General features: G+C 43.9%; 1 protein-coding gene across 1 annotated transcript; it reads right to left on the bottom strand.

Annotated features, from left to right (window-relative positions):
• Positions 1-805: 805 nt before the first annotated feature.
• LOC101767739 (TPR repeat-containing thioredoxin TTL1) lies at positions 806-5,580 on the bottom strand. The gene is made up of 7 exons (XM_004969111.3): positions 4,433-5,580; positions 3,187-3,388; positions 2,894-3,081; positions 2,469-2,802; positions 2,181-2,385; positions 1,892-1,998; positions 806-1,782 (listed from the first exon to the last, which is right to left on the bottom strand). Exons 1-7 carry the CDS (start codon positions 5,287-5,289, stop codon positions 1,621-1,623), a joined length of 2,055 nt encoding a protein of 684 aa, XP_004969168.1. The 5' UTR covers positions 5,290-5,580; the 3' UTR covers positions 806-1,620.
• Between the last annotated feature and the right edge of the window lie 5,546 nt (positions 5,581-11,126).

The following is an 11,126-nucleotide window of genomic DNA, read 5'->3' as shown; positions in this document are numbered from 1 at the left end:
GTTGTGGAATGCTACGGGGGTGAATGTGGCATGGTCTACGGGACAGTGGTGAGGACCGAATGGTGGACGACAAGGCACCCCTCTCCCTCTCCGGTGTGGTGTTTGGATCGGGTCGAGGGCATTGAATGAGAGGGCGCACCCACCCCCATTGAAAAGGGGCCAGGCCAGCTGCCAGCCAGGCGAGGAGGAGGGGAGGGATGGGGCGGAATCTGATCGCCTCCTCTCATCCAGCAGTCATCACCACCGCAAAAACGAATAAATAAACGGACGAGGAGGTGGTTTTCAGCTCTAGGATACCCTATAGTCATGGCCTCTCCCTGTACTACTCCTGTAGCAGCAGTAGACCCTAGAGGCCTGGAGCCTCCTGGCCTAGAGAGAGAGAGAGGGGCGTAGGGTAGGGTAACTAATAAAAAGTCTCTTCTTTCTCTCACTCCTAAGCACGTTGGGGGACGCGCCACGCGATCTGTTTCCCTTTCTCTCTCTTGATGCTTACTCATCAGTCATCACCCCCCCAAATGCCAGCTGCCTGCCACACAAGCGCACAGCCTGACCACAGGGCGGGGCGGGACCAGCGGTGCTGACGCTGATGCCACCCCCGAGAACAACTCACCTCATCTCCTTTCCGGATCCCACCGAAATCCGGCTGCAAAGAAAATTACCCATTGCAATCCCAGCTAGAGCGGATGAAGTTAGCGTAACATATGTAGTAGTAAATGGGAAGGAAAGATTATCACCACCAGCAACAGAAACAGTGAAAAATGAAGAATGAAGCGCAGGGAGATGATTAACCGGCAGATTGCAAAAAGAACCAAAAAACCAACGAATGTTGCGGTGTTTTATTCATGGAAATGGTAGCATATATATGGTATCGGCGCCACAAAGCCAGCAGAAGCAGCAAAACGACATGTCATCATCATATTCAATGGACACCAACCATCCCTCTCAACATCTCTCTCTCCCTCTTTCTCCCCATCATCAGTTAACCTCTCCCTCCCTCTCTCTCTCTCTCTCTAAACATAGATAGATAGACAAAGACTCTAATGGAAACTCAAAATAGCTACTAGCCCTGTACCTGACCCCAACCACCAAAATCTCATCTCAATATGATGCCACCATTTCTCTTTGTCTCTCCAGGGAAACCAATCTTCCAATGGATTTCTCTCATGTTTTTCCTATAAGGTATTTACATGTAACGAAAATCGCAACCCCCAGCCCCCCTCCCTAAAAGATGTATGCTAAATCTAGACAACATTACAGACATTTTCCATTCTTGAGAAGCAGGGTGCTGGCCTATGGACTATGATAGAGGTAAATCAAAATGGAGTATCAAAATACATATGAGGTGAAAGGAGCCCAAAATATGAAAAAAAAAGTATTGAATTGAATGGGATCGGCATATGAACGGGTGAATGGTAAAAAAAAAAAGGCGGCAGAAGATGGGGAATGTGGGGCTCTTTCACTGACAGTCTTAGCTCATTGTGCTCAGGCTCAATGGGGAATAGTTATGCAGGTGGTGAAAATGCTCTGGAGGCTGGTAATGTTGTGCAAGTTTGACGGGGAAAAGGGGAGCTCTATGCATCAACGAAAATGGGAAATTGGGGTACTGGTACCTAAAGCTTCTCAAGAACTGGATACAGAATAGTGACGCACGGTGTAGCGCAGAACATGTAAAGTCGGGCAGATCATCTCCTTCACTTTCATCCCGTCTTTGTATATCTTGAATGTCGGGACAATCCGCACGTTCTCTGCCTTTGCCACCAGAGGGCTGCTGTCGACATTTACCTGTTGGGTTGCACACAAGAGAATACGTGTTAGTCATCGTTTAGCAATGCTTTCCTAATTTGTATCTGACTACTAGAGTTCTCAAAGAGAAACATATTCAGTAGCATACCTTCAGAAAATTTACTGAGGGGCATTCAGTGCAGAGAGTGTTCACCGAAGGTGTGATTTGTGTGCATTGCTGGTTCATTGCCGACATGAAGTAGACAACAGATACCCCTAAAGAAACACGAGTGACCAATTACACAATGAATATGATAATAAATAACATTATAAACAAGGCAATGCAAGCATTTCTAGCATACTACAAACCAAGTCAAACTCATTATAATCTGTGTCAATATCAACTGATATGAGAACGAGCGAACTACAACAGAGAAAGGTAGCAGAGAATAACTCACCTGGTGAGCCTATGGCAGCATGGAGTTGCTCTACATTGGTTACTATCTCTACCTCTCCTCCAAACTTCATATTTGACACATCCTCACCACGAGTCGCCTTCAAAGCAATTTGGGCATGGAACAGAGCTTCTGCAACCTCCTTATCGCTAGGAAGCTCTTTCCGAAGCACCTCATAATCCCGCACGCAATCAGCCCAACGCTCAAGCTGAATAAAATTATACAATACAGGGTCAATGAAATAGTACATTCAAAGAACCAAAAACATCCCTATCCATGCACATTGCTTACCTTAGCGTAGGACGCAGCCCTCCTTAAGAGAGCCTTTGTATAATTTGGTTGTATTCTTAGAGCCTCATTGCAGTCGTCAACAGCTTTCTCCCACTTTTCTAGCTTTGACCAGCAAGCAGCTCGATTGCAGTGAAGCACTGAATTTGAGGGATCATACTTGAGCCCTTCACCATAGGCTATTGATGCATCTGAAAACTTGCCAACCTTAAAGAGATCATTTCCTTGGGCTCGGGCTTTTGCAACTAGTCTCACATTATTCAGAATCATCCCCACTTCTGCATTCCCAGGATCAAGATCTCTAGCCTTTTCAGCTGCAGCAACAGCAGTATCAAACCTGCATAGACCAATCATAAGTTTAAATGCTAATCTGCTTTGATGCAGCATCGTCGAAAATCAAATATTGCATACAATTTAGATAATCATACCTCCCCAAAGCCATGTCAACTTGGGCTCGGACAATATGTACATAGGACTCAGCGAGCATGCCTGAGAGTTTCGCTGCTGTCAATGATGAGGGCAATGTGCCATCCAATTTCAGCAAACTTGCAAGAGTCGACTCAGCCTCATCCAGCTTGTGAAGTCGGAGGAGTGCTTCTGATCTCAAGGCAAGAAGCTACATGGAAAGGACGATGTCAGTGTGAAATCCACAACCAAAAATATCAATATAGCAACATTTTGAGCGCTCCATAAAAAACATAAACTATGAAGAAGTCATTACCAACTGAGAGGAGTCAGCGCCAGAGGCAATGGCAGCATCAGCTTCCCTCAGTGCACTCTTCCAATCCCCAATTTTCCGTGCATCAGTGCTTCTTCCCAGATGCATCTCCACCTCCTGCAGCTTCTGCCACTCAGCGGGATCAGACTGCTGAAGATGACCTGCCTGGGTGAAGTTCCTCCGGGCCTTATCAATCATCCCCAACCTGCAACAATGCAAGCCCTCGCAGCATTTCAGCAACCATGCAAGAATTGTAGCATAACATCTGTCAGAATTAAATTCCTAATTCCAGGGGAGAGTAAGGACAATGTACAGCTTAAACAGAATTAGGAACAGAAATTCAGGATGCTTCAGCATTGTGTGGTCTTCCAGGGGTGAGTAAGGACAATGTATAGTTTAAAGAAAATTAGGCCGTGTTTAGTTGGGGAATTTGGGAGGTGCAAAATTACTGTTACAGCACTGTAGCACACTGTAGCGTTTCGTTTGTATTTGTGAATTATTGTCCAAATATTGACTAATTAGGCTCAAAAGATTCGTCTCGCAAAGTACAACAAAACTGTGCAATTAGTTTTTAATTTCATCTACATTTAGTACTCCATGCATGTACCGCAAGTTTGATGTGATGGGGAATCTTCTTTTTGCATAGTGTCAAAGTTGGGAGTTGGGAGTAACTAAACATGGCCTTAGGAACAGAAATTCAGCATGCTTCAGGATTGTGTGGTCTAAATCCAATGAACCTGACAAAATCGTCACCAAGCAACCTTACAAAGTACAGCTAAGCAGCCACCCTTCCATCAGCATTGTGTGATGGGAGCCTTTAACGTCAAATTTACCCACAATCAAAGCAAGACAACATTGTAGCTTTCCTCACGCATTTAGGTCAATCAACAAATAACTGCGCTCCTTGAATTGCCTAAGGAAAAAAAAATCATTTTTCCCATCCCGCGAGGGCAAGGTGAATAAAATGAATACTGAGTGCGAAGATCAAGCATAGTAGCAATCCCAGAACTAAATCTGACTGCCTCAATGTAAAGGAAAAGTGAAAGGCGCAACACTCATGTTGCTTTCCCCTTGGTCTCGCTCTCAGGGAAAGCTATCCAAGAAAGCAACAGCAACATGCCGACGCAACCATGAACTCGAGCGAACAAAATCGAAGCAAGAACTAGGGATCTATGATGCATATCAGCTTCCGGAATCTAGTACAGATTGCAGCACAATGGAGGAGGCCGGAAAACTGCAGGAGGCTTACCGCAGGCAGACGCCGGCGAGGCGGCTGTGGGCGCGACCGCTGGCCGGGTCGAGCCGGACGGCCTCCTCGCATTCGCGGAGCGCGTCGGCGAGCCGGCCAAGTCCTATGAGCGCGGCGGCTCGGTTGCCGCGACACGCGGCGCTCTCGGGGCAAAGCGACACGGCGCGCTCGTAGTAGCGGAGCGCCTCCGCGTACTTGCCCTTCTTGTACCACTCGTTCCCCAAGCGGGTCACCTCCTGGAGGCTCCCGCCGCCGCCGCTTGCCGGGGAGCTCGCCGGCGACCTCGAGGAGTGCCCGAGGAACGAAGGGGCATCAATGCTGCTCCTGGCGGGGGCCATGCCCGCGCCGCGCATGATGCTCCCGTGGCCGTAGTGGCCGGTGCCGGATCCGAGCACGTCCGGACGGGAGCGCGGCGGAGGCGGCGCCGCCGCCGCCGCCGGGACGCGCCCGGACGAACAGATGTTCCCGGCGGGGAGCGCATTCAGCATCGGCGAGCTCGCCGTGCTCCCACGGTCCCCGCCGCCGCCGCCGCTTCCCCCGCTGCTGCCGCCGGAGAATATCAACGGCCCAGATCCGCACCGCCGGTGCCCCGTCATCCGTGGCGGGTTGCACTCCGCCATCAGCTCGCCGGAGTGCCTCCTCCCACCCGCCATCCCAGCATTCGACGGCACCGGCGACTTGGCCGACCCGGACGACGAGGACGACGACGTCGCCACGCTCGCCCGCGGTCGGAGCGGCGACACCGGCGAGCCAAGATCCGCGAAGACGTTCGCCTTGGCGTCTGGCTTGTCCCTTACCCCATCGTCCTGCAGCGCCAGCGCCGCCGCGCGGAGGCGTACCCGGTCGGCCTCCGACATCACCTGATCTCCCCGTGCCTCCTCAGCAATGCCGGTACCTGCACCCCTCAACTCCCACTGGTCCGCCTCCTCCTCCCCACCTCGCCAAGCAACCAGGCATAGAACCACGCACACAAGAACAACTCGCTCTTGTGAACTACTGCTCCCACCACCCACCACCACCACCCAGCAAGAACCCTGAGCAATAAATTGCCGAGCAAAAGCGAGTGCGGATTCCTCGTGAGGTGGATGGGTTGGAGGGAGGATATCCTCAGCCCTCAGGGGAGGAGAGAAGGAAGGAAGAAGAAAGGGGAGGAGTGGGAGCGAGGGGAAGAAATAGTGGGTGGGAGGGGCGGCCTTGAGAAGCTGCGGATGTTCCGGGGTTGAAAGTGAAAAACAGTACCTTTTTTCTGTGGGGTTATTTGGGTTGCAGGATGGGTTTTGTAGGTTTTTGTTTCTTGTGCCTTGGAATTTAGGGTTTTTCTGTTTTCCCACTGCTTTTTTATGTTTTTAGTGGGGTTTCTCTTTTTCTCTCTCCTAGTTCATGATGGTTTTCTATTGTGATGATGTAGCATAGTTATTTTCATTATTTATAGTTATTTTCATTATTTAGTAATTTGTTTAGAAGATTCAGGTGTCATCGGTTATTTTAGCAAATAAGCATCTGGTATATTTATGTTTTATTTTTCTAATTAGTGTATAGTTCGTGCCCATATCTTCAAAAGATACGTCTATGTTCTAACAAATTTTATTTGTTGCCATCGTTAACATCTTGAATTGCACATGGCTCACCGACACATGCAGCGTGTCGGCAATAGATAGAGACACGTCTAATATCTGTAAGAGTTGGTTCGTGCTTTAAGTTACATCGTTGGCTTCTTACAAGGATTCCAAGTCCTTTATTACACAAGATAGATGTAATCTTTTTGGTGAGTATGCTTTAATACGCATGTCCTCTGTATGCGGCTCTCCACTTGACGTCACGACGTCTCCATGAACCAGAAAAGGTGGTCACACCAAACATTTAAAATTTTATATCAAATGATATAGAGATAAGCATTCCCACATACACATAGCTTGTGATAGACATCTCCTGCAGACTGTCGAAACGGCGCCATCAAACTTTTAAAAATTTTATATCTAAAGAGATATTGATGTCTTTCTAGTTATATACGCAATCTTTTCTTACACATATTGTCTATCCCTACAGTCACGACATCTTCAAGGAGTAAGCTTTAATGCTTGTGATCCAATTCTTTCAAAGTGATAGATATTCTTTCTACATGTTCGAATCGTCCTGCTAATATATGCACCGTATATTCAATTCATTGTTGACGCATGGCTTGTCGACATGTCCAACGTATTGGCTATAGATAGACTATAAACACGTCTAATATCTATAAAAGTTGGCGGACACTTCAAGCTACATCGCCAGTTCTCAAAATTTTGAATCTTTATTACTCAAGATAAATGTGATCTTTCTGGTAGCTGTGCTTTGATATGTGTGTATTTTGTCTACGACTCTCGACATGATGACGTCTCCATGAACCAGAAAGGGAGGTCAGACCAAACTTTTAGAAAGTTATATCAAATGATATAGCGATAAGTATTCACACGTACGCATAGCTTGTGATACACATCTCCTGCATATAGAAGAAACGGTGCCGTCAAACTTTTGAAAATGTTAAAGATATATGATTTCTTTCTAGCTATATACACAACATTTTCTACACGCATTATCTATCCTTAAGAGTCATGACATCTCCTTCAGGAGTAAGCCTCAATACCTGTCATCCTTTTATTTCAAGATATCTTGGCAAGTGAACCAAAAAATGAATTACTAAATTTTACTATATTTTTTTGTGTCGATTAGAACACTTCTCTGTTATGTGTATCATTGGTATCTCTATATTTCTATCCCTATCTTAAGTACTACTATCTTGATACGTCAGCAAGTGAGCGAAAAAATTACTTACATAAATAAGTTCTTAGTATATAATTATGCAATGATACATTACATGTGCTATACAAGTCGAAATTCTATCTTTTACATTTCACCATATATAAATTGTAATTCTTTAGAAAAGATATGTGAGGTGCTAAACGGAATGCACGGTTTAGCCATTTTTTTGGGAAATCAAAACAAGTTTATATATTTCTTCAATGCTTTTTCTATCACGGTATTGCAGTCTTTGAGGTAGAAAACTTTATGAGGGGCTAGAGTTAGATTCCAAAGTTTCCTAACCTCTCTAACATTGTCATGCAAGATAGAGAGAGAAATTCACTATACATGGGTTTCCACAAATGCTTCAATGACTATACTACCCCCAACAAACACACACTTCCCATCTTCATTTTAAGGCTATGCACAGGGATTGCAACAGACTCTTAACATTGAGAAAATGAATTGCATTCCACAATTAACAGGTTATGATCTTTAGATAAATTATGCAGACTGACATCATATCATATACCAGTATGGCATTAAGGTGAAATATCATAACCCTGTTTAACGGAAGTTGTTTTAAAATTTATAATGTTCGGGCAGCCTTTATGGACAAATCAATGCAGATTATATAATGCTAGGCAAGTTGATTTCTATGATAAATCATTCTCATTCGATTTCTTAAAATGGCTTCACTACATGCATATGGATATAGAGAAATAACCGTCACGTTAGTTACTTTTACCGTTACGTGTGTGGTGATATAGTACTATCTTCACCATTACGATATATATATGGGTTTGGTTTATACGCTATCCCTGACAAAATCTTCTACCGTTCCCATATCCACCTGCCGCTAGTACCAAGACAATTGACTAGAAAATGCATAGGAAATAGTGAAAATGGGCAAGCATCACTGAGGCTAAAACCACAATTGTACAATTGAAATGGAACGATAGTAGAACTATCAATTTGGTGTCCCCACAAGACAGAGCAACTAGACATGTGTGATGTAACCAAGCTAGCTGGCCCCCATTCACGAAACCTTAAGCGCCCACCTCAAATTGCCAGATCGACTTCGTGAGGCATCATTGTAACCTTAAGCTAGCATGGCCAAGCCAGTAGCTCCAACTCCGACATTGTGCTACGTGGTGCATCATCGCCGTATTAAGCTGCCTTTTAGTGGTGCTTATTTGCTTATGATGTGGTTAAATACGCTTTCAAGTATTTTTTTTCAGCTTTTAAGCTTGATGGAGCAGTCCAACAGTCTAATTTCATCAGAATTTATTAGTAATCAATATGTACGTTTATTTTGGAGCCCATGTACCAATAGTATATTGTATATTCAATATTACAATCAAATAATGTACTGTATCTCTTTGGTTCTCAACTTTGACATGTACGTTTGAATAAGGGAGTTGAGCTGATCCTTTCTTTGCAGGATAAGAGAAGCTTAACAGGAAACTTTCTGATCTAACGAAGTGCGCTACTAGTGACATTACACCCAAAACTTGAACGGTCAATGTATATAGGCAAATGTGTTTGTCTCTCACGAACATGCTAAACCAAACTGCCTATGAACATTTAACTATAGTGACACAGATGAAATTTGGATTTGTTTCCATAGGAGACCCCTCTAAAATAATACTAAATATTTAAATCGAGTATGAAGACTTCGTGCACAGTAATTTAGGTTTAGTTGAAATCTCCAAGTATATCTCAGAATGTGATGAACCTATCCAACACTTAATTTGGGTGAAATTTCTTTGAAACTTTGAGACTCTTTATTTCTTCCCGTTTTAGAACGTGTGTGACAACTGTGAGAATGAAGCTCAATTAGCCCCCACTTTAACGGGATCCGTTCCTCTACTTGGGCTCATTAACTAAAGTAGTTTGACTGGGGCTTAATGGTTGACTTGATGCCGTCCCTTCTTCCTCAGCTCGATGGCAGTTGGCATGCACTCCTATGTGTCAACCATAGTGCCGCAGAGTACAACCCTGCCAGATTTGAAAAATTAAATTGGCACCTGCACATACACTTGTTACATGTATATCTATCAGTAGGCTATGCAGAAGTCTAGTATATACTATGGGAGAGCTTTAAATGGATACAATTAGCTACTAATCCATGTTGCCTTTTTTTTTTTTTTGCTACGCAATGTAGGGTCATCCTTCAGTGAAGATTACATCCGTACAGTGACATGGTTTTGTACTTTTGTAACACATCACTTGTTTGAGAGTCTGAATGGTTGATGTTCAACTTTGGTAATTAGTGAGTGACATGTTTGAAATTATCGAATGTTGACAACAGGTGCGGCTATCTAATGGCCGTCTTTCTTTTTCCTTACTAACACTTGCTACTTCTAGTCATTTGCTTAGCTAGTCAATATCGAAGGGCTAAAATCACCTAGGTGCCTATTGACTAATATCATTTGGTAATCAAAATTGAAGGGTTACAAATCAAAAGGTCTCTATAAATTAACTATAAGACTTCCGCTGGAAAATTTAACTTCACAATTGAGAAAGCCAAACTTTTAAGTCAAATATCTAGGTACAACTCAAGAGCAAAAACATTAAATCAAGTCAATTTCTCATTTTTAGCTAAAATTGTTGAAAAAACTCGACCATACATAACTCCCTTCCCACTCCTAAGAATCTATTCCCAACGTGGTAAGTATATTGACTTTTTTTATATATGTCCTCTTGTTACTTTGTTGAGGTGTATGGTGAGGCAGTTTAATGTGGATATCTACATGGCAGAGATAGTGGTTGAAAATAGTAAAGGTATAGCACTACAACTTATGAAGAAAAATAAAAATAAAGATAGTAATGAGTGTGATTTCTTCCTAAAAAATATAAATGGTTTCCCGATGTTTTGTTACTATAACTCTTATACATAGTGCTGTTCTCATTTAGTCTCTTATCATGAGTAATAGTCTTCCACTTGCAAGATGCACTTCCATTTATACGAGGTGATTGTGATTCTAGGGATACATTGGCTATTTCAAGATACATCAATTGTTCAAATCAAGCTAGACACAAAATGGACAACAACAGCCACAATATGCTATTGGTCGAATGGCATTATTGATCCCTGCACACTAAGATGGATGGATAAAAAAAGAAAGCAAAGATACCTTTCACATTATACAAATACAAATAAAAGGTCGAGCCATCCCAGCTTTAATTCTTAGTGGAACAAAAAAAAAAAGTTTGCAGCAGCATAATAATATTCTCCCTAGGATGTGCATTGTAATAGCGGTGGCTCCTACCCTTGCTTCGATTCCACTTCCTTTCCTTTGAAGGAATCCACTGCAACCCAGAAACAAGCAAAAGCCTCAAGCACTTGTCTTCTCTTCCATGGCTTTTGATTTGATCCCTCCAACAAGGACACGGCCGGACCACCCTATATTGCCAAGCCAGCCAACAACCATTGGATCCTAATTAAAAAGCCTCCCAAAGGCCATGCAAGGATATAGTAGTGGCAGCACGCAGCGGCAGGGCGTCAAGTGATCTGTCAGGGCCAGCCAGTAGGGTGATGGTGACCGAGACATGGCCAAAAACAAATGCGATTAGCTAGGACGTGCAGGGTGTTGTAGAGAGCAGAAGAATCTCACACACATCTGAGAGAGATGTTTACGCTGTGGTACCGTGCCGTGCAGCTGCATGCTATAGCTTAAACCCTAATTAAGAATGAGCAGGCCTACTTTGCATACTAAATGCACCAACAACACATTACGACGGTTGTATTTTTAATCCGTGCCATGTGCTGCTGATTGTGGTGAGAGCTCATTTTCAGTAAGTAGCTTGTCTAAAACGCAGCATTAGAGTACAAGACTCAAGTTGGGGCAAGTATCAGACACGAAACAATGGTTGTTATGTGCTCTGGAGTTTTAGTAATCCATCCAGACAA

The sequence above is a fragment of the Setaria italica genome, chromosome V (assembly GCF_000263155.2).
Source record: "Setaria italica strain Yugu1 chromosome V, Setaria_italica_v2.0, whole genome shotgun sequence".
Classification (NCBI taxonomy): domain Eukaryota; kingdom Viridiplantae; phylum Streptophyta; class Magnoliopsida; order Poales; family Poaceae; genus Setaria; species Setaria italica.
This window is presented reverse-complemented; position numbering and strand designations above follow the sequence as displayed.